Source organism: Stegodyphus dumicola, chromosome 2 (assembly GCF_044657685.1).
Source record: "Stegodyphus dumicola isolate Sdum_Otavi_A_Nest chromosome 2, ASM4465768v1".
Taxonomy (NCBI): Eukaryota; Metazoa; Arthropoda; class Arachnida; order Araneae; family Eresidae; genus Stegodyphus; species Stegodyphus dumicola.
In genome coordinates, this window is record NC_140769.1 from 247,493,353 (window position 1) to 247,518,843 (window position 25,491).

Here is a 25,491-nt window from a genome sequence, read left to right on the forward strand (position 1 = left end):
AGGAGTTACCGCTAGTTTAAATTATAATTTTGATTTACATATTTTTTTATCTTACATATATATATCCAACATAGAATTCTAACCAATCCTTTACCCGGTTTAAAAATTCTTACTCAGACTTTATTTTCTAATCGTGCGTCGCAGTCATACACGTCCAGTTACAATAAGGCTTTAATTAACAAGATTATTCATATTTGGGGAATGTCAAATTTAAATAAAAAATAATTTTCGACAAATAGCGCAATCTAACTTTTAATGTGGTTTCTCGACTCCTGTGCTTATATTTGGGAAAGTTTTATACTCGTTATGAACACCTAAAATTATGAGAAGTTCAATTCTAGTAACACAAAAATGCATTGGGATTCTAAATTTGCAAATTTTTTATGTCATTTTCAACTTGGCTCGAGGGATCCGTTAATTAAGTTAAAATAATTCGAGGAAATAAGTTTAAATGAAATGCAACAAAAAATGTGTATAATGTATTTGGCCACATGTGGTGTTTACATCATATTTTTGTAAATAAAGAAAACACATGTTATGATTGAAACTAGCAGCCAGAAATGTGGAAAATATAAAATTCATTACACAATGGAGCTACCTGATGTAAGAAAAAGGTTTAGTTCAGAAACACTTTCGGAAATGTGTGAAGTTACTACTATCATTATATATAAAAGCATGTCAAAGCTATTATTAATGAAGAAATGGAGAAAATCAATTCTGTTGTTGAACTGTAATTTGAAAAATGAGGTAAAACAGTTTTGAAAACTTCCCCCCCCGTTTATGACAGAATCAGACCATTGAGCTAAATATCTAGTAATACTTCAGGGACTGATAATTTTGATTTTTTTCTTTTTCTAAATTTTTATTTCTTATCACATTTAATTACCAAAAATTAACAATTTTTCCTTTTTTATTAACTTTTCAGTCTGTCATTTTAATATTATTTTTATTAGTCTGTCATTTTAATTAATTCCTCTTTGATAGGTTAGATTACTTTGAATGAATGTTTAATAACAGTATAATTTGATTTTAAATGCTTTAATTTCTTTTTATTTTAGGTGGTGGAGGTGGTGGAATGATGGGTAACAATCAAGGTGCATAATTTTTTTTTAATCATCACAGAATTTTTTTTATAATTTTATATCGTCGGTTATTTGTTTAATTATTTTTTTAAAGTTCTTAAAACTCTGGAAAGGAACTTGGAAATGATTAGCGAACTCAAAGCACTGAGTAAAACAGGAAGTTTCGAGCTCAGTGGTTAAATGCTTTTTAACTTATAAAAAAGATGGTGTATAGAACATATGTTATATGAAAGCCCTATCCTGGCAAAATAGGATGTTGTTGATAATCCTGTAAAATTTTTCATGTATTTATAAATTGTTGTTACATAATTCTGTAGAGACATTGGGTTATTTTGAGGAATCAGGTAAGATGAAAAATAAGCAATCGCCTTCGTCGGGAATCGAACCACGGACCTCTGAAATACCGGCTCAGTGTGCTGACCACTTCACCACGAAGGCACGCTAGGAAGGCGGGAGAAATACGTTATAATTCTTAATAATAACTACAGCTACTACTGTTTGCAGACAGTTGTTTCATTTGCATCTGCGCAGTGCCGAAAAGGAGAGTTAAAGAACCTGTGTTTAAGCTAGAATAGAATATCGAACTTCTTATGGTTGCAGTAGAAGACCACATTGGCATCAAAAGCTAACTAGAGGGCGGTGGCAGTCATTGTCCACTATGTACTATCACATCCAATCTTAGACTCAGTGTTTGCCGATGGGAGCTACAAGTATATTTCATTTACCGAGCTATTCAATGTTGGTTTGTTTCCAGTGACAGCGTAATCAATGTTACCAGCTGCTTCTGTGCAGTACGAGAACTGCGTACCCAAAAATGTTCCCTGGTTATCTGTGTTCTAATGGTGTCCGCCGAAAACATCGCGGCAAAAACATCGCGGATGAAAACGTCGCGGAGAAAACAACGCAAGGCGAAAACGTCGTGGCACAAATCATCGTGGGAGAAAAACGCGCAAAGAGAAAACATCGCAGTTCTAAAACATACTGGTACAAAATATTGTCGTCGAAAATAAAGCGGTTCAAAAACTTGGCAGTTTAAAAACATCGTCGTCGAAAATATCGCGGTAAAAAATAAAGTACCTACAAATCATAGCAAGACGATGACATCGCAGACATGCGCTTTTAAGTATTTAATAATTGTGAAATTATTATTTAATAATTGTGAACAGATACTCGCATCATGATTTGTGAGCGCAAGATGGAAAGAAGGGTAATTTTTACTTTCATAATTTTTATTAACCAACAAATATTTGATGGAAATGTAAAATGGAAACTTAAGCATAGAAAATTAATGCAACTTATTGCACTTAATAAAATTTTAAACTGATATACAAGTAATTAACTAACAAAGGTCATTAATAAACTATTTTTATAAAGTTTTACTGGTAATTTTTTATGAAAAGTATAATCTAAAAAATATTAGAAAAAGGAAGATAAGTAACTGCATGCCCTTATTTATAAAAAATTGCTAAGTTAATTATAATATTATTTTCTTCACTTTTGTTAATCTGATACTCTTATAGTGAAAAATTATTTTTTCTGTTTAAATTTCCTATTTTGTTTTTTATAAATTTATTAGTTAATAAAAAATATGAAAGTAAAAATTACCCTTCTTTCGATCTTGCGCTCACAAATCATTACGCGAATATCCAATTAAAATTATTAAAGCCTGTTAGACGCATGTCTGCGATGTTATCATCATGCGATGATTTGTAGGTACTTTATTTTTTACCACAATATTTACGACGACGTTGTTTTTAAACTGCGAAGTTTTTGAACCGCTTTATTTTCGACCACGATATTTTGTACCACAAGGTTTTAGAACTGCGAAGTTTTCTCTTTGCTTCATTTGCACCCACGATGTTTTGTGCTACGACGTTTTCGCCTTGTGTTGTTTTCTCTGCGACTTTTCCGTCCTCGATGTTTTTTTTTGCCGCGATGTTTTCGGCCGTAACTGTTCTAATGAGTGTTCATCTACCATCTTCACCAGTAAAAATGTCCCTTTCCTTTATGTCTAAAGTCATAACGATTTAAACGCTAATTTTCTCATTTAGCTCTGTTGATTCCAATCTGGCAAATGATGTTTTTCTGAAGCAACAGGATTATTAAAAAGATATTTGCGCGTTATTTGAAGCGGCTTCAGTACGAGATTTCTTTGCCAGTGGTAAATACTAGGATACTTCCCTTTTTATAGACCCATGATTTTACAGATATTTCTGCCTTTTAATTTAATTCATGATTTTCTAATATCATATATTGTAGGGTTTTACTCCTTAATTAACATAACTTGGCGCCTGCAGGGAGTGTCAAGTGACTTAATAGCCCCTCTGTGAATACATTTTATTCCTTTTTGCTTTTCGTCATAGACAGAACATTTGGTTCACTGCATTAGGTATTCATCAGCTTGCTGGATCCCATTAATGGAATAAAAAAGTCTACAGCTTAGCTATATCCTCTGGGACCTGACTATGTAAATTGAGAAATATTGAATAAAGGACCGGAACAAGGAGGGAAGTTACACGACAGGAATATTGCTTGTTGAAGACTAAAGGGAAAATGCTGATGACGGCTATCTTTGCTGGAAAGTTGCTATGATTTGCAAGGGAGACTCTATGGCATTTGTAGACATTGACGAAGTTTTAAACAAACCTTTTTATTTAAAATTTAATTTAATAGTTCATGGCTTATGCTTACAAATCAATCTCCGCTGCTTGCGGGATTTCAATTTAACATAAAAATGTAATTTAAAATTAAATATTAATTAACTCTGTAGATTCATAAATGTACAACCTAAAACGCATTGGCTCAGTTTCAACAAATTGCAACTCGGCTCTCGAAACGCTAACTTTCTTAACTTTCAAGAACTCTGTTCTTATCTGATTTATATCCTGGAAATAGCTAACGAAAGTAAAGGTGATAGCAAAGTTCGAATCATAAGAAAATGGGTTAATTAAACTAAAGCCTTACAATATGTTTACGGAAATTTTCTCTTGATTCCGACAAAGCATTATTTTGAGTCAAAAATAACACCTAAGTATAATAATAAAAATCTACAGCAGAATGTGAACTGAAATCATTTTCTGATATAGTTTACTTTTAATTCGATTAAAATGTTTAAAATTTAATTTCATTAAATGGCAATGCTTGCTATTCCACTTCCTATTTTATTTAAATGTAATGCCTACACAAGAATACGTATGCATTTGTCATTACTAAAATTGTTTTTGATTTTTTGACTCACTATCAGATTTCACATTAGCATTTGATGATATTTTTAGAACAAAAGGGCTTTGTCCCTGAAGGACTATTGTTTTCGTTTTGCGATTTTGCGTTGATTCACTATAAATGTCCGTTTCACTTTTCAAACTGTTGCCACGAAGTGTTAGAGTCCTGCATTATATTTGAAGAAATTAAGTAATGAAAAGTATGCATAAATTTAAGTATATTTCTCGCATTGTGATAAAACAACGGTCCCTAGAGCCATCCAATTTTGAATGACGTAATCCTCCTACGAATATGGGCATGTGGAAGACCGAATTTGAAATTTGGAATTTGTTTTATGATCGATTTCATTACTTTCTAAATATTTAACAAATTTTTGATTAACAAACTCAAGGACTTCAAAGCGAGCAATGGTAACACTCTATGAGAAAAAAAAAAACCTTTTTATCTCCAGCGCGCGGAACTGTGTTCATTTTTAAAATTATTTTGCTATATTGCTATTGAACTGAATTTTATGGTTTAAGTGCAAAGAACATGATATTTAATAAATAAAGGTAACACACAAAACGTTAAATAAACACCCCTTTGGACGTAATTTAAAATCTGAAACCTTTCAGATTTTTTTTCAGTAATTAAGCTAAAGTATTATGAGTTATGGAATCAGATTTCAATTTGTTTTCCTCTCTGATTTGAATTATATGCATGAATAAGACTTGATGCAAATTATATGATTAAATCGATTAATGCATGTTTAAATGATGGCATAATTGGGGAATAATGAAAACTAAAGGGCGTAACTGTCAATTGTTCCAAACAATTAGATCATTTAAAGTAATAGTTTAAACGAACTTTTAAATTTAATCGAGAAATACGATAGTTGTTATTATAGTTAAAAGGAAGAAGAAAGACTGTTAGTAACAGTTAGTGTCCATTGCGGTCGAGAGGAAGCGGCAGATAGAGCAACAGACCGAAACCATTATCTTTCAATCAAATGTTGTCCCTTCACGAACATCAACAAAGAAGTGAAGAGAATTTGCATCGCAGCCTAACTCGGATTCGTCGCAACCTATTTGAAACAATATGGTTGGACAGTTTTGTAATTAATTTTTATGAAACTGGATTTACTGTCAAATGTGTTTCCCAATTAACTACCAATTCATGTTAAAGATTTCATTTTATTGTTATCACGTTTGTACCTGTTTCGCCTTCGTGCCTCTAAACATTAATTTCAAATCTGCTGGAAAAGGTTTTCAAACGCCCACTGTGGGCATGAGGAAGTAATTTTATACGGTTAGCAAATTTGTTTAATAGTTACTTTTCCACGGATTTCATGAATTTATTTATCAGAGGTACTAATTGACTGGATCGTCAATTTTTTTGTCCGTATCACTTTTCAAAGAAAGGATGTTGCACCAAATGTTATCTGTATGCATTATTTTTAAAGAAACAATATAACGGATGTAGAAAAAAGTATGGCAACCCTTACCATTCTATTCGGATGCTGTTATTAAATACTTTGTGATTTTTCTATTGCATTTTATGCAGTGTAAGTGCGAAAAAAGTGATGTTTAATAAACGAAGTTAAAAAGACAGAACTTCAAAAATAAAAACGAAAACGTTGTGTAAGCAATCTTACTAAGAAAACTGAGCATCCATATGGCAAACTGAGGAGAAAATTAATGTCAACACGTAACACTGTATTACGAATTCGAAGCTTGTGCTGCTTTTAAAAAATTTATGATCTTGCTATTGAAGTTTATGTGGCGTAAGTATGAGGAAAGTGATGTTTATAATAAAACTAACACTAAACTTAGAGGCGCCGCAGCCCTTAGTAAGCCATGGCCTGCAGTGCCTTTTTATCTGCCTTCTTGACCGTGGGAACCGGGGTGCATGAGCATATACCCTGGACAAGTGATCAGCTTGCCGCAGGAACTCCACTGTTTAGTCTGATGGGAACTTGGAACTTATTTTATCGACTCGCTCAAAGGATGAAGGGCTGAGTCCACCTTGCCCAGCACTGGGATGGAGCGCCTCACCTGTGGTGCTACTGTGCAACACTCTAGCCACTCCGCCACTGGCCAGTAGTAATATATAATAACAAAGTAAATAAACTAAAAAAAACTAAAACGTCAGCGTAACAGCCTAACGGACCAATGCTTGTAGTGCCCCGAAATCTGCTTTCTTGGCCGTGGGCCCCGGGGTGCGTAAGTATATGCCCTGAACAATGGGTCAGCTTGTCGCAGGACCCCCAGTGTTTATTAGTCCCCAAGCGAACTTCGTACTTATTTTATCGACCCAAAGGATGGAAATCAAGGGATGAAAGGCTGAGTCGACCTCCCCAGCCCAATGATCGAACCCCGGACCTGCGGTGCTGCTGCGCGATGCGCTAGCCACTGCGCCACCGGGCCTCTAACAAAGTAAATAAATAAGTTAATAAATATACAAATAAGTTAATAATAAATAAATTAATTAATTATAATAAAGCTATATATATATATGTTTGTGTGCAAAGTACAGTACGACTCCAGTTATCCGAACTCCGACTATCCGAATCGCTGATTATCCGAATCGCTTTCAGAATTTAAGAAAAAAATTAAGACGGAAACGTATTGTTGAACAATCAACGATTTCAGATATTAAAAGGAGCAAACCTACACTTTTAAACTTCGGTTCAATGCTTGAAAACGAAGATGGAAGTTCTACAAGAAAATCAATGCAGTACCAAACAAAAATTTAGAAGATGTCGTTTTCAAGTGGTTTTTACAGCAGCGTTCTATGGGAAACCAATTTCTGGTCCGATTCTTTGTGAAAAAGCTTCGCTCAGAATCTTGGCTGTTCATCCTTTAAAGCAGCTAACGGCTGGCTAAGAAATTTAAATGCAGTCACGGTGTCCGTCAAACAGCTTACTTTGACCGTGAAGTTCAGCAAGCAATGACTTTCAGCACTTGTAAGTACTCTACAGTACTGCATAACATGTACGCAAAAGTGTTGCCTTGTCATTTTAATTAGTTCAATCCTCTTTTTCTTTAAAAAAAAATTTCTCTCATTTTGAAACAAAGGTGATTAATAAAAGTGGACGTAGACCCTTTCTTCGGAAAACATCAAATTATCCGAATTTTTTATTATCCGAATAGGGTCTTGTTCTAATTGATTCGGATAATTGAAGTTCTACTGTATCTATGAATATTACTATAACTTAGTGCATTAGGAAAAGTACTATAAGTAATATAAAAATCTGTTATTATAGTATTTATTATAGTCTTTAGTTCTATATTTGTACAGTAGTAAACTTTAGTAATTTAGTAATTTTTTTAATTAATAAGTTGCGTTAGCAGGAGTGAGTCCAGAAGCAGATTGGTAAACTGTAAGCTCCGCCAGATCACATAAAATCGCAAGAAACCCTCTAGTTTAATGTGAAAATTGTAATCCTTTCAGATTTTTTTTTCTTTTTTACTTCTTTGTACGAAGTAAAAAGTAAGTATTGCAATCGCGAAAAGTTTCAGGCAGCATATTTCAACGAAAACATCCATTTTGACCGCTATCGAATGCAATTTAACGATGTTTTTGTGTGATATCTGTACTTAAGGACAGAATAAAAGACTCGTTTCCTCCAAAAAAATTATAAAACTGCTTTAAAATTAATTCTGAAGAGAATTTTTCGTGGCGTCTGGACGAACGTATGTACGTACGTGCGTATCTCGCATAACTCAAAAACGAGTAGCCTCAGAACGTTGAAATTTTGTATATAGGACTGCTATAACATGTAGATTTGCACCTCGTATTTTGGTTGTAATCGGCCGCACCAAACGTATATTATATATATATCCACTCTGTTACCCGGCTCATATTATATATATATTTATATATATATCCACTCTGTTACCCGGCTCAGTGATCTCAGTTTCTTCACTCTTATATGTTTGTAAATTGTACATTTTTTGCTTTAAAAATGATTGAAATATGTTGTTCTTATCTTCCGGTTAAGGTTTTTATGCCTTTAGTAAATCTGTATGTAATATTTTTAGAATTATCAACAATTTTAAAGTTGTTTAAGTGCCGCTAAGCCTTTTTTCACGGCGGCCATTGATTGTTTACATTTGAAACAGCAGACTAGTGAATTTAATGCCAATCTAGAGAAACTTAGCTTGGCAACAACAAAGATAACGCCTTCATTTATTGTTGCCAATTAAATCATGCTTAATCCTGTCTGGAAGTGTTTAAGATTTACTTCGTAATTTTTAATATAGATATTTTGAGTTTTTATGTATTTTTGCCTTCTCGCAAAGTGAGAACTGAATTAATTGAATGAGAAATACTCAATGGTCTGTGAATAACTGTTTCTTTTTTTGCTTTGTTTGCTTAATTTCTTTTATACATCTTTCTAGCTTTATTATAGTATTTGAATAGAACATGTGGCAACGATTAGATAATTCTATTTTTTAAATTATATAAATTTTGTGTATTATGAGTTATAATATGAACGAAATATAATACTGTTAAGTGAATTTAGGGCCAGAGTGTCGCTATGGTATACAAATACTAGAGTGAATTTTAAAGAATGCATTTATTCTATTGTGGTTTATGCGCTGTCGGCGAAGTAGATTTAATTCAATCCAATAAGTTTAAATGGAATGCAAGAAAAAATGCGTATAATTTAATATTCCGTACAAAGAAGTCAAGTGGTGTACACATCAGATTTTTTAATTGGATTCCTTTGTTTAATGGTTAGTTTCTATACAGATTTTATGATCTACACGTAGGTGGATTTAATTTTGAAATTATTTGGAATTGTTCTAATATTTATTTGCTGATTGTTATAAACTTGTAATTTGCTTTTCAAATAAACTCTGCATTTGCTATTTTAAAAATATGTCTTACAGGTAAGTTTTCGTTAAAACGACCCGAACACAATTTTTTTTTAAAAATTCTAAATGTGATCGATTTTTTTGACATTTTGAAATTTTACTTTGATAGAATTAAAAATGGTAGAACACCTTGGCAGTTTAGAGTCCCGTGCATGCTACCTTTTTTTTCGGGGGGGGGGGGGACAGGGAAGTTTAACTCGATTTTGTTGCTTCATTGAATCGACTCTGTAGAAAATATGACAGACGTTTGTTTGAAGGCGTTACTGTTTATCCTAAAAAAGAAAATGATAGATTTTGATGTAGACTGTGAGGCCTAAAACTATGCGCAATGAGCTCTAAGTGCTTTTTTATTGACGTTGGTAAAAATAAATTCCTAAACAGCATCTCAGTGATTCATGTATGTCTCATAATTAGCATGGTGCATACTGAAACGGTATTTAACGCTTTAAATCCATTTTCGAACAAGAACTTCGATCTAATGCTGATAATTTTTGCAGTTTTTTTTGTAGAGGTTTATTTTAACCAACCAGTTATTTTATTATTTTTACTCTTCGATATTCCTATGTTTTGACAACGCCCATCAAAGTGCAAGGCTCAAGTTTTAAAATTTAGCGAAAAGCAACTGATAACTTGACTGATTGTTTATTCTACTTCATATTTCTACTTTAAGTTGCTGACAAAGATTTATCTGCTTCGCGTGTAATTAATCAGAGACAGTCAAAATTATGACTAGGCATTTTTTACATTGAGAATGCATTTAATTTAATTCAATTTATTGAAACGTTTATAAGGTTTACTTTATTGCTGTTATAGTTACTTTTTATTCTAGAGCGAGCCTTTCCTATACATTCTCATTCGCCACTTACGTTTTCCTACCAGAATTAGTTTTCAGGATTTTGATTTATGCAAATGAGGTAGAAACGATATTTAAACTGAGATTTGGGTCACTTTAATAGAAGAGCGTAGGAGAGCGTGTTCTTGTTCTTATTGAGGTTTAGTTTGTCAAGTATCAGGCACCTCTGCTAAATATTATTTTGTGACAAACGCACCAAACCCAATGCTTCCTAGCTCCATTTCTTTAGATCTCCCACTTTGTTTATAAAGTCTGACAGCCCCTTAATAGAGCTCAGGTGTAACTTTACAGTATTCAGAATACCTAAATTAGTCAAGCGGGTGAGGTAAAGCGCATCCCACTAATATATAATAGGCCGTGCCGGCTTCCTCTTTCTTACAGCATTTACTTCACATGGGAGTCTTGCTGAAAAAGTCCCATAGTATGAAGGAGTATTCTAAACTAGCTTTTTCTTTCAGGCATGAATCAAGGTATGATGAACCAGAACATGAATCAGGGTATGATGAATCAAGGTATGATGAACCAAGGCATGAATCAGGGTATGATGAATCAAGGCATGATGAACCAAGGCATGAATCAGGGTATGATGAATCAAGGTATGATGAACCAAGGCATGAATCAAGGGATGATGAATCAAGGTATGATGAACCAGGGGATGAATCAAGGCATGATGAATCAAAAGATGGCTGCTCAAAATATGAATCAGAATATGATGAATCAAAACATGATGCAGCAAGGTAAAAATTTTATGTTCTAAAAATCCACTGAACTTCCTCATTTCTTTCACTGACTTTTTTTAAACACCAGGAAGAATTTTTTTCATGCGATATTGTTTTCATAGCGCGAAGAAATTCTTATTTTTCTAAATAAAAAGCTGTCCAATGGCATAAAGGATTTGATTTATACTTTTCAAACTGAACAATATATTACTAATGAGTACGACAAAAGCTATTATATGCTCATTTTAATAACGTCAGGAAGTTAGAAATAATATGCATTTCTTAATTCTTTTTCTTAACACTTTTTGTTCACAAAAAGTTTAATAACAGTATTAATGCAATTAATCCAAGGCAATTTTCGCTATGTATGTTACTAGACATGTTGGGTATAGAACTTCTAATGCTACCACATTCACAAAGTTTTGCAGGAACGTTTTATATACAGGGTGTTTGTAAATGAATGGTGCGGTTTTAAAAATAAATAATAAATCGATGTATTACCTTACCCATGTAAAACCCACACCCTACGCATAGCAGCAGTCCAAGTTTCTTAAATGCTGTCTGATGTTTCTTTGTCATGCTTACTGTGCAGCCGCAGCGTCAGTTTCCAAGATGGCGCCGCAACAGGAAAAGTCATTCTGCGTGCTTCCGTTTTGAGATGTTCCAGATCTGTGGTTTCAGTGCAACGTGAGCTTCGTTAACGTTTTCTATGCGTTGTCCCATAAGAAAATGTAAGGCATATTTTTCTTCGAACAAGAAACTGGGAACAGTGACTCATTTCTAGACATGTTGGATACCTGGCTAAACATCCCTGGTTGTAACCCTAGCTAAACATCAATTATGATGATCACATTTTTCAAATGGATGGTGCTTCGCCCAATTTTCATAGGAATGTACGAGAGCTTCTTAATCTCACTGTTCGCCAAAGCTGGATTGCACGTATTGCAACAACAGACAACGAATTTCTCCCCTGGCCATCCCGTTATCCAGATTTAACACCATGCAATTTCTTGCTTTTATGTCGTGTGACCAGCGGTGCATATATTGAAAGATTGTAATTAATGCATAAAAAACTTGGACGGTTACCTCTGCTTATGCTCATTATTTATCTGAACTGGTGATTTGACTTCTTTCTTGTGAGACTTATCTTTCTCTGGAGTTTTGAAGTGTTCTATGTTATATTTAAATGAAAAGTGTTTGTAGCTATCTCTATCTGAGTTGTATTGAAATTTATGAGTTTTCAGGAAGGACAGCTGATATGGTTTTATTTTAGCGAGAGATAGTAGTTTGATGAATTTGTTACTGAAATGCATTTTGTTTTGATAAACAATATTTTGATTTTACCGAAAGACTATCAGGTTCAATGTTCCGCCTTACTTTCTTTGGGAACATGCAAACACCCTGACTCGGAACAGGGAGCTTACTAAAGCTATGTTCAACAAATGTGGGAAGTAGACAGGATACACAGGAAGGGTATACAAAACCCTTTATTTTTCACTCTTTACAATAATTTCCGTACTTCGGAATACAAAGACCAACTACTTGTGGTCTGAACGTAAGAATATAATTAAATTTGGAATAATCAACAAGGAAGATTGGCCGTATATTAACAGGAACGAACGAATTTTGAGTATCCTGTTTCGTTCATTAAAGAACATTCCAGGAATATTAACAGGAAGCCGTATGTAGTACAGAGAACTGTTAACACTACAATACGTTTAAAATTATCACGAGGATTAAACCTCTGGCCTGGAAGGCAAACAGCAACCGAACAACCGAGTAAAACTTCTGAGGCAAGCGGCCTGCTTCGACTAACTCCTTCCTCTCTCTCGCTTGGCAAAAAGCCACAACTTTAAGTACTTGGCGTTCGCCAGACAAATTTTGCATAAATAAGTTAACGCTTTTAATTCTGGCCGGAAGTAGAAAATAAGAAGTGATAGTAAAGATTTAAAATAAAATAAACGTTAGTAAAACTTAAGATCCTTACAAGACCACAGAGGATATTTTCCTTTCATTAATGGCTTAAAGGGTATGAGATTTGATATGATAAACTTAATTTTACTCTGTTGATGATTTACGTAATTAGGACTTTAAGTTAAAGTCTTAGTTTTGCAATCACGAGTCACCTTAAAGAGTTTATTTATTTTTATAAGAGAGTTCGTGTTTTTTGTTGTGTTTTTTTTTTCCTTTTATTGTCGCATCACCAAGAGGAAGTTGAGCAAGGCAGTTAAAAATAAAAATAATATTAGCAATTTCCTATAAGTAACAGAACTTTATGCTTTACTGCCATGTTGGACATTTATACAGCTTTGTTAAAATAACTTTTGCTTCGAACAAATAAGAAAACAGGTAACAAACTACTGTTAATGGAGGGAAGTTAATGATAGAAGCACTTCCTTAGCGTTGGAACCGATCCAAAAGTGCAGTAGTTAACAAATCTGGTTTGAAAAGGTCTTAAATAATAAACACAATAAAATTTTTTGTGAAATTCGTCACTTGCAACTTTTTCATCTGACCGAATAGAAAGTATAGAATAGATCGAATTGAATAGATTCTGAGAATTCTTTTCTTTTGGGAAAAAAAAAAGTTCTGCCCTGAAGTCTTGCGTAGAAACAAAGTTCATGTATCGTTTTAAATAGACCTTAAAATTTATCAAGGCACATTGAACATAAATGCTGCAAACGAAGCTAGCAGATTCTCATTTATTGAAGCATTTAGTTTAGGGATTTAATAACGGAAAGGAGGTTATGGTAGTGAATTTTAATTTGAAAAATTAGATACAAGATTGCGAATAATATGTTTGAGGTTTTCCTTTTACGCTTTTGTTTAACCGTTGCAGTAATGCCAAACAGTATAAAGGATTTGGTCAAGTACTATAGAATTTCAAATATTAGGATTGATTGGAACTGGAATACCTCTGAATATTCGGTAACGGAACAAAAAATCAAGGCGGCAAATTAAACTTTAAAGTTTATTCCTTTACAAATTACATAAATTAAATTAACTGCAGAACTTACGGCTTTTGCTTGAGAAGAATTAAATTAAACCAGTTATAATCTCGAGTAAAACTAAGGATTTTTTATATAGTAAGAATAGTATTGTGTACAGTAAGAATTTTTAACTTCAAGTAGCTCACTCTTGCGGACACACTCTTAAGTTTTAACAAGCCACTAATCAAAAATAACTTTCACTTTCTTAATAATTCAACCAGGAACACATTTCCGCAACAGGCTGGAAAAAGACCCGCATAAATTAGTTTTGATCGCTAGGTAAACCCTCAGTACATTTGAGACTTACCTGCGACCGAGCGTTTAAGTCGCTGAGCTCTGGTCTATCCGAGCTCTAATCCTGGTAAACTAGCTTGATACATGATCGTCTTCGTAGTATCTTCTATGTGTAAAGCGAATATCAGACAGTTTGTCTTGTAAGGATCCTAAGTTTTACTAACGTTTATTTTAAATCTTTACTATCACTTCTTATTTTCTACTTCCGGCCAGAATTAAACGCTTTAACTTATTTATGCAAATTGTCTTGCTAACGCCAAGTACTTAAGTTGTGGCTTTCTGCCAAGCAAGAGAGAGGAAGGAGTTACTGGAAGCAAGCCGCTTGCCATTGTAGTTTTACGAGTTTTCGCTCTGTTGCTGGTTGCCTTCAAGGCCAGAGGTTTAGTCCTCTTGATAATTGCAAACGTATCGTAGTTTTAGCAGCTCGGCGTACTACATACGGACCTTTGTTAAAATAAAGGCCAATCTTAATGCTAGGCACTTGTTTACTAATTGAAAGTTAGTTTTAGTTAGTAGTTTTTATATTCTTACTTTCAGACCACAAGTGGTGGGTCTCTGTATTCCGAAGTTTGGGAAATTCATGTAAAGTATAGAAAATAAAGAGTTTCGTATACCCTTCCTGCTTGTATTGTCTACTTCACAATTTCTAGAACATAGCTTGAGTAAGCTCCCTGTTCCGAGTCAGGACCAGTCATGTTTCCAAAGCAAGTCAAAAGAAACACAAGTCCTGATAGTCTTAGAAAGTCGTCTAAGAAGAAAGCCGTCTTAAGCAGGGATTGGCAAAAGTGATTTAGAACGCTGAATGCACGTGGGGCTGTCTTCATGGTTGGTTTTCGTAGTTTTTTTCCATGTGTAACGTGAATATGAGCCATTTTCCTTGGAAAGTGCTCCCCGAAGGCACCCGTTCCCCATAGGTAGACAGCCCTTACATGTTTCGCTATATTCCAGTAACCTAACCTAACCTCTGCTCGGGCAGTCTTCATGTGCTTTTCCATAATCAAAACAAGTTCAAAGTGGCTTTTGTTAACTTTGAAAGTAATTAAATAATAACTATTTTTTCTGTTCTAAGACTACTTAGTTTGCATTCCGGTGAAGGTCGACACAAAATCTAGGTAAATTCTGTAAAAACATTGAATGGAGAGATAGATAAGTTTTCAATGAAGATATTTTTTTCTCGAACTCAGGTACTGAGAGTTTCAGTGATTCATACAGATGTATACGAGTAAGGGCTTCGAAAAATTGACAAAATCCGTTTTTCAGATTTGGAAGAATAATTTATAAGATCAGTCTGGATGCAAGAATCGTAAAAAGGCAAAATGAAACCAGCGTAAGACTGAAGAGCAATCATGACAATGTCATTATGGTACAAGAAATTTTAAAAATTAAATTAAAATATAGTTGATGAAGAGATTTGTTTGGTCTTCCAAGTTTTTCTGAAAATGAGCTTTTATGAAATTATACCCATCAAACAAACCTCAAGTTTTATTTTACAGCATTACTTACTTAAATGTGTTGAGTGCCTTCAAATTAGCTCCTAGAAAAAATTAATTTGTTTCAAAGAATGCAACATTTCTTTAAGTATTAAAATTTTCATGTATTCAGAATTTTATCTACTGTACATATTAGAGCAAAAATAGGTAAATTTATGGATAGTGTTACGAAATGCCCAGCCGCGGTGAGATAACTTTCTCTCAAGGCGGCATTAGGGTTGCCATAAAATGGCAAGTAAAAGCAGGGTTCCCAGATTTGTCGCCAATTCGTGGATTTGAAGTGACTCATGACAACATTTGAAGAATTAAAATACAATTTATTAGCCAGTATTATTCGGGACAGTTCCAAAAACACGTTTACAGTCGTCGAAAGACTACAGTAAACACGCAACACAGCTGAAACAGTCAGCAATCAGCCTTCAAGCTACGATGATGAAGACATCTTAACGGCAAAGCAGTAAATTGCCTCGGTTGATCGCTCTCAGAGCTCAACACACTTAAGGTATTCTTCATGATCAGACTCACGATTCGCTCGACGATGCACTACGAATACTGGTATTCCGCGTACAAGCAGAGTTTATATACTAGCTTTTGGCCTGCGTTCAAGAACATTCTGGACCAAACCGGTAAGAATTCGTTCTAGAATATTCTCCATCTGTCTATAGCATATCGCCAATTTTGTCTCCAAACGTCTCCAAATGGGCGATTTCGCTCCAAATCTGGGAACCCTGACTTTCTTTGACATTTTCTGGCAACCCTAAATCTGCCTTGCAGGGAAGTTATCTTACTGCGGCTGGGCATATCGTAACAATATATTTGTAATACTTATGTCAATTCGAAGTGAAATCCATGTATCTGAAATCCATGAAGAGGTTTCATGAATTTCTTTCCCAAAATAAACTACTGAGAATAAAAATTAAGCTTCTGTCAACATAATAATAATAATATACAGTTTCTATAAACAAAATATTTAACTATGCAATGAGTTTTGCACAAAAAATAATGTTATTTATCATTGACATTTTCGTGTATTTCATGCCAAACCTATTTTATTAATTTGAAATCGTTAAACTCTTTCTATTAAGATATTATTTTTATTCACAGAAAATAAAACCATTAATAATAATATATAATACGCATTATTATTTTTTATGCATTTGAAGTTTGTAATAAATTTATGATCGATAAAGGGAATAAAAATATACTTGGCTGCTGTTTCTTTATATTCGTAAGCTACGTTTTTGTCGAACAATAAAGATAAGCGTAATTTAGTGCCCATTATCTTACATAAAATGTTCTAATTATTCTTTTGGTAGTTAAATAACGAAAAAAATGTGAAAACACAAGTGATATTCACGAATAATTTAACAGGTGTAACTTGATCTAAAAGAAAATAATGTCGATCAAGAAAACTGGAATTCCGAGTTGTAATTTCAGTAGTTACCTTTTTTCTTTTCTTTTTTTCAAGTTTATGTATTTCAGTTATGTGAAATTATTATACTTTAAATTTATTTAGCTTGCTATCTAATATTAATTTCATTTTCATATACATTTATCATCATAGAACGATGTTTGCTTTAAATGAATCATTTCCAGTTCTAATGAAATATATTTTTAAATGCTTTAAAATTTTAGGTGGAGGTGGAGGTGGAGGCGGCGGCGGTGGCGGAATGATGGGTAATAATCAAGGTGAATAATTTAATTTTTATTATTTTGTTTATTCACTTTCTAAAATAATCTATCTAGTAAGTATAATAATATCATATTAATTTTTTTATGTTAATCAAGTAAAATGTTAAATCAAGTTTAATCATTTGAGAAAACAAAGATTTGAGTAAGATAGAAATTTTTTTACGTAAATAATATTTTACAGAAACATTTCATTCTCCTGTTTTATTACATCAATGACTTTCGTATTTGAAATATCTGTGGAGTATTCAACGAGTATTTCAAAAATGAAAATTATTTTCTAGCGCTGATGAAAGTTATATAGTCAATGGAATTCTAATAGATTTGTACTGTTCTTTTTATTTCATACATTTACATGTTCACTTAATCAGTTATTCATGAAGATGTTTTCTTAATATACTAAGATTTTCGATATATTCAACAGTTTGATTTTATTAGATGGCAGCAAAAAATGTGACTGTTTTGTTTAAGAATACAAGCGATATTTTTAAATGAGCGCGGCTGTTTTGTGTTACAATAAAGTTCAGGTTGCAAAATAAGGAATTCAATTTTTGATAGTTTACGTATTATATTCTCTTTGTAGTAAATACTTATGTTATTATAAAAGCTTATATATTTGTTGTATCTAGATTTTATGCGTGATTGCACAAGTTTCAACGTTCAGTAATTTCAATTTAGAACATTTTTCTAGTGTTTAGACAGAATTTTGGAAGATCATATTGCAAATTTTCAATTTATAATTATTATGATAATGAAATACTTTCGTAAAAAATATTTATTACACACTCGTATTATGGCTAGTTTCTGTGCTAGCATATCACTTCTCTATGTTACTATTAGTATAACAAGAAACAACATTTCAAAATCTAAAGTAAATTGCACACTTAAATATTATATATAAATTAAAATCTTATGTATCAGTTATTCAATTGAAATTAAATGACTTCAGTAGTTAGAGTAAATTTAAATTTATTCAGTAAAAAGAACTTTTCGATAGAGTATAGTATATTTAAAGAATTTTATAATCAATTTTGTTATGAAATGTTCATTTATGTTACTCAAAAACTGTATCAAATAATGTTAGTTTTAAAGCCAATCAAAATTCAAAAGTAATCTAAACGTTTATTGGGTTTTTAATATCATAAGTATACAGTGCAAATGGCAATGGTTATTTGACATAGCTTTCATTTTAGTTTTTAATCTAAGCGCAAACTACAGCGTTAATTATTTCATTTAATGATCATTTAACTATCCTTCGGAATCTCAGAAAAACTTAAATTTTCTGCTAACAGATTTAGAAAATTTTTGGAATTCATATTTTGCTTCCTCTTTCTCGTATTTGTAGCTATTCATTTACATATTTGCTTGAGAAATACATTCATGGCGATGATTTGTCGAAATTAAACACCATCAATAGGTCATCAGAAAGGCCTGAAAATCACAAAAACTTCAGATAACAATTCAAAACAACTTTATTTAACACCGAAAAAAAGGAAATCACATCTCGCAAGAGGCTAAATATTTAAATATTAACACACCCTAGGCGACGTCAGACATCATATGCATACATATCATTTACTTATGCATATTTCTCAGCAAAGATGAATATTGCCGCTCATTGCAATGAGGATTTCTGCCATACATTCTGAAATGACAGTGAGTGCAGAGATGATGCATTTTATGCGCAATTAAATTAGTCAAAATTTGTTTAAATCTTACTCTTGTCTTTGCAGTATATTATCACTTAACATTACCTTAGATAACATAATTTGTGTGAAAGATTAATAAGATGCATAATATTGTGAGATTGATAAAACGTAAGAATAAGTATGGGGTATTTAATAAATATTTTTTATTAATTTTGGACATAGAACTTTACGCCAATTATTAAACTGTATTAAAATGCATGAATTATTTTCTCACAAAAATCCCACATTTTATTTAAAACGCTCATTTGCAAAACTACCACAATTTATTATACATAGAGTAATTTAAAAAAAAATAAAAATTTATAGTTCGAACGCTTGCACTTGCATTAAAGTAATTTATGACAAAGGAAGAAGAAATTGTTAATGGTTAAGAAAACTGTCAAACATTTTTGGTACAGTATTATAGTTTTGGTAATTATGATTTATCACATGGGTACCTGAAGATACTTAAATAAACATGAATATACCTCTTAGCTGAGTTGTTTATTCTGTATTATAAATTTGATATTTCACAGCAGGTTTCACAGCTCTGATGCTCTTTTGAAATTTTTTTCTGTGCTTGTGTGCAATGAAATTCTCTGCGAATTCACATTAATCTCAGTATTTGCGAGAATTTTTAGCATTATCCAAATAACTATTGAAATCATTGACGTAGAATTGCTCCAACATATTCGTATGTGATTTGAATCTATCATTTGGATTCATATCGCGCGATCAGAAAATTTTAGTATTAGAATTATTATTAGAATATTAAATATTAGAATTTTGTAAATCTTTGTTTTGCATGCAATATTTTCTTCTATTTTCTAAATAAGTTAATGGTTTTCCAATCATTATTGTTCCTATTCACCTAACACTAAATTTGCAAATTTGAACACTTTGAAAAATTACACTTCTTTGCTGAATGTTTTCAGTTTAGAGAATTTTATTGCAAAGCTACAACAAACAACTGAATTAGCAGGTGTAGAGATAAATAATAAAAATATTTTAGAGAAATGTATGATCGAATGGATTTCATAAATATAAAAATGCGAAAACATTTTATTGTTTATAAATATTTTTATTATTAACATCAGAGGTGTTATTAATCTCGATCTAATGTTTTTTGCTAGTATCCCTTTTTAAATAAAAGGATGTTGCCACCAAGCAGATGTATTATTTTTAAATCAATACTACAGAGAATATAAAAAAATATATGGCAAAAACGTAATAGTTTGTAGGCATTCTAAAGATACAATGTTTTTATATATTTTGTGATTTTCTGTACAGTTCTATCTAATTACAAAGAAAATGATGTTTGATAAACAGTTATTAAAAAGACAAAAAAAATCTCTACTTGAAAGAGTTTGTCTGTGTGTGTGTGTCTTTCTTTCGTGTTGCGCGTAAGCTAATATACCCACGGTTACGAAATTTGGTACATAGATGCATCTAGACAAGAGCCAGTGCACCTCAAAGCGATTTTTTTTTTCAAAATTCGAATCAGATTTTTTTTTAATTTTATTTTTTCGATTTTATCGCATCATTTGGAATAGTTTCATTCTTTTAGAAATGTAGTTTTGGCAACAGTTTTTCTTTCAATTGTATACTGGACTGCTGACTGTTTAAAATCAGCACTGTTGCCACTTGCAAAAATGAGGGCGATAATTCTGTGCAGTTTTTAAATTTAATGTTTCTCTTGGATACTGGAAGTTTGTTGAGAGAAGGCAACGGGAAGTTGGTTCATTTATTTATTAGGATATTTAATATTTGTATTAAGGGATATTGCTTATTTCTTTGTAATTTTTTATATGTACTAATACATTTTTATTGAAATTTGAGTCTTTTTTTTTTTAGAGGGGGGTAAAGTTGTTCTGCCGAGTAAAATTCTGTGCAGTTTTTAAATTGAATGTTTGGTGTTCCCTTTGGCATTTTCTCGGTGTATTTAAAAGCCAGACGAAGGCTGGCCACGTAGTGGCTAGTTAATAATAAAAATACAAAAATGTATAAATCATCTACTAAGAAAACTGAACATGTATATGATGAACTGGGAAAAGAGAAAAAAAAAACAGTTATGACAATACTTAATACTATTTCGGTAAACATGCTGATAAAAACTGTGATTTTTCTGTTGTATTTTATGTGCGGGAAATGTGAAGAAAGTGGTGTTTAATAATAAACTTAGAAATATAATAAAAAGTTTACGTAAATCATCTTGTTAAAAAAAACTGAAAATTGATAAAATGAACTAAGGAAAGACTGAAAAAAATACCAAAATGTATGGCAGCGCTTATCACTCTGGCGGAGATTCTAAAAATACACTGCTTTTAAGAACTTCGTGATAACGTTGTTGAATTTTATATGGCATAATTGCAGAGAAAACTATGTTTAAAATTAAAGTTAAAAAGACAGAAAAATTATGTTAGTAAAAGTGAGTCTAATAGCAGATTGGTAAACTGAGAGCTTAACGACGGCATACGAATTTTAACATCTTTGGTGCAAAGTTAAAATTTAAACGCTTTTAGATTTTCGTTTTTCATTACCTCTATTACCTTGAATTATTATTATTACTAGCAGCTTCACTGCCAGCCTTCGTCTGGCTTTTAAATGTACCGGAAAAATGGCTGAAGGGAACACCAACATTAAATTTAAAAACTGCTTAGAATTTTACTCTGCAGAACAACTTCATAAAAAAAAAGTTATTTCGTATAACAAAATTACAATGAAACAAGCAATATTCCTTAACACAAATATCAATTACCCTAATAAAGAAAATTAAACAACTTCCCTTTGCAAAATCTTAAGAACTCAAATAGTATAAAGGAGGTTAAGAACTTTGTTTCCTAAAAGATACCCCTCAAAACTTTTCAATATCCTTAAAAACAGCGAAATGAGCAATAAATAACATAAAAGAATACAAAAAACAAAAAATTCTGAAAAGCAAAGTATAATTAATGATATTTTATCTTATATATTTTCAAGAGAAAAAAATTACAATGAAATAAGCTATATCCCTTAATACAAATATTAATTATTCTAATAAAAAATTAATCAACATTCCGTTGAAGAAACAAAATCATGCAGAACTTTTCAATATCTTACAAACAGTGAAATAAGCAAAAAATAACATGAAAGCAACTCAAATACATAAAATTTCGCGCAGAATTTTACTCTGCAAAATAACTTTATTAAAAAAATCAATAAAAATGTATCATATATATATATATATATATATATATATGAAAATGAAATATGTCAATCTCTTAAAAACAGTGACAGAAATACGATGAAAAATTGTTGCCAAACCCATATTTCTAAAAGAATGAAACTATTCAAAATGATGCGATTTCATCAAAAATCTATCAACAACAATAAGACAGGTAAACTGTTGCCAAAATCACATTTTTAAAGATGTGAGAAGTGTATTCGGAAGCTTCATTTAAAAAATTCTTTTAAAATACAAAATATTATCATTTTTCCAAAACTCCTTTTGTGAAAGCAGTCGCAAGGATGAAAGTTTAACGTGTCCAAAAATCAAAGAAAAATAAACTGTACATTTTTAAAAATAAACTTTTTTAGAAAAAAATCCAGTTTAAAAGGTGTTAAGCTCCCTTTGTTAAATAAATTCGTATTGAATCGATTTATTGAAACACGAAATTTATTTTAAGTTCGTAAAATAGCTAAGTGCCTACGTTTCATGACGATGTGAAAATGGAGTGTGTAGAGTAAAATCTCGCTTTCCTATAGCCCATTATGTCTGATTTCGTCACAAACATAAAATAAAAAAATTCTATTTCGAATTTCGAAAAAATTGCTTCGAGGTGCACTGGCTCTTGTCTAGATGCACCTATGTACCAAATTTCGTAGTCGTGGGTCTATTATCTTACGCGCAGCGCGAACGAAAGACACACACACAGACAGACTCTTTCTTTTATTATATGTAGAGAAGATTACTCTTACTATTACTCATTTCTTCTCAGCATACCTATGTTATTGTAGTTTAAAGATTTTGCTGTTTTTAATTGAATATTATCTTTAATTTTTTCCCCAATCTAGGTGGTGGCCAGCAACAACAGCAGCAGCAGCAACAACCATGCACGAATTCATGTGAAATGAATGTGCCCAAGAAACAGCTTGCTATAACTTACCAACTTAACTTCAGAAAACTTCCTATACGTGTCAAGTTATTTGGTTAAGGAAATTTTTAACATCCAGCAGAGAAAGAAAAATCCCAAACTTTCATTCCCAAACTTTTCTTGTATATAGTCACGATTTGTGATATTTTTACGTGTCATTTTTCTTAAGGGTATCACACATTTACTTCGCTTATCAGTCAGATTTGATCACTATGGCTTTGATCAATTTGAAGTAGTGGAATTAGTAGTTTAAGCCGGAACTTCTTTTGCCTATTATTCGGAGGGTATTAGATCCATGCGCTTTTGCTTAACGCATTAATAACCAAAATGTGGTGGATTAGGCATTGAGTAGTAGCTCTTTCGGATTTAGTATTTCAATTTCTAGTTGAAAAGGGGGGATGTAGAAGGGCAGTGTATTGTGAAGACTGAATCTTTTCATTTAAGCCGTTATATGAAACATAAATGGACTAACAGTACAGCAGACAAAGAAATCAAATCCTCCGAACTACAGAAAATATCAGCTTTTCAAATTCGGTTTTATGTGCAAGGAACATATTTGTTTACATCTGTTGAAATGATTTAACGTAAGTGCTTACACAAGTGATCTATAATATGATATGAAATCAAACATTTTAATATTACAAGAACACCGGTGATTTAAATTCATCTTTTATCGATATGCGGAATATGTAGCAAGAAAACATATATTGTTAAATAACTATATTCAGATTTCATTCATTACACTTTTATCATCAAGGGGAAAAAATCAGTCATCACATTTCATTATCAGGTAAACATAATACGGCTCACATTAACTGTTTTACATAATCAGAACAAGCACATATAGTTTTAAAAGAATTATAAATTACCTAATATTGACATACAAATAAATGAAAACACCGATGCTCTGTAGAAGAAAGTTTCCATTTATCTCACTATTTTCAACATTTAATATGTTTTATTTGGTTAATTTCTTCTTCATTATCCGATTCTTCTTTGTTGCCTATCATATGTTCCCCTGTTATAATAGATGTTTCGATATTGTTAAATTATGGTTTCATATTTTAACGATTTAAAAAAAGAAATGCTTAATGAAGCGAGAATAAATACATTATCCCTGTAGCTGGAGAATATGATTGTTATAACAAGCGAAATAGAATTACGGGACAAACGTGGTCGTATAAATGAAGTCCTTAGGATGTTTTCACTGAAATATTTAGAAGATTTTATTGAGGAATTCTTCAGTATTGACACAAAGGGAAGTAAAGCTGAATTCTCGCTGCTAGTTACGACACTGGTCGTAAAAGGAAAAGTCTTATTAATAAAGGGTGTAAGATTCTCTGTAGCAACGACCACAAATGGGAGCGGAACTCAACCGTCAAATGAGGAGTTTCAAAGGCAGTAAACTTTCTTTTCAAATGTTACTATGATATACATTAAACAGATTTAAAGTACCTTTAGCATTTTGCGTTAATTATTGAATCTTGATATATTGAATCTTGATAATGAGTCTAATGTAATGTTTATATTCCATACGTATTTGTGCTTCAATCCGTATATATATATATATATATATATATAAGATTTCACAAAAATTTGACAAGTTTCGCCTAGTTGGCGCGGCGTAAATCGCCTTAATTAAAAACTTAAGTACCAACGCCTTAGGGCAATTTACCAACAGAGACGGTTAAAGTAGCGGTTGGCTACTAATTGCCGCCTAGCCATTGACTCGATTTCGATTTTTTTATATATATAAGACTTAATCAGTAAAAATATATAAGACTTAATCATTAAAAAACATATAAGACTTAACCATTGAAACATATATAAGACTTAATCATTAAAAAGTATATAAGACTTAATCATTAAAAATAAATAAGACTTAATCATTGAATAAAAACCTTAACAATTTGAGAGAATAAAACATTTATGCTCAAACACTGTGTGAAGTCAAACTTTTACGCTCTCTGAAAACGGGGTTTAATTCTTTTTTAAAATACTCCAAAATTCATTAATCATCTTCGAAATTCATTTTCCTTTAAAATTTACTGTTGAATAAACATTCTAAAGTTGAATTCTATTCTGTTGAATAAACTAAAGGCAATTAAAACAATGTATGTTTAAAAAATTTCTGACACATCTCTTTTTACATGTCAAAATTCTGTACGGTAACATGTTACGGTAACATGTCAAAATTCTGTTTCATTTCTATTTTTGTTGTAAAGGGGAGAAAAGAGCATTTCTCTATAAAGTACTTATATGTTAAAATGGGAGCAGTACTTAACTTACTTGCTTTCACTTTATCGAAATATACAAGTATTTTAGAAATTAAACTTGCTGCGACAAAATAAGATTGTTGGGAAAATTGGCATAACCAGTATTTGATGTTCATATGATTAGGATTTCGATTTGTTTTATGCACTGTATTAATCTAATTTGAATGGATTTTTTTTTATTTATTGTTATGTA

General features: G+C 31.9%; 1 protein-coding gene across 3 annotated transcripts in view; it reads left to right on the forward strand.

The window, feature by feature from the left end:
• Positions 1 to 24,009, forward strand: part of LOC118182064 (uncharacterized) — a 104,860-nt gene extending 80,851 nt beyond the window's left edge. For 2 of the 3 annotated variants that reach the window (XM_035351345.2, XM_085811985.1), the window contains 4 exons: positions 1,059 to 1,094; positions 10,478 to 10,756; positions 17,148 to 17,201; positions 22,943 to 24,009. In XM_035351345.2, coding sequence (XP_035207236.2) covers positions 1,059 to 1,094; positions 10,478 to 10,756; positions 17,148 to 17,201; positions 22,943 to 23,082 — 509 coding nt within the window. In that variant the 3' untranslated portion in view covers positions 23,083 to 24,009. The remainder of the gene's footprint in view (positions 1 to 1,058; positions 1,095 to 10,477; positions 10,757 to 17,147; positions 17,202 to 22,942) is intronic. The other variant, XM_085811986.1, reaches the window with a different exon arrangement.
• The last annotated feature ends 1,482 nt before the right edge of the window (positions 24,010 to 25,491 follow it).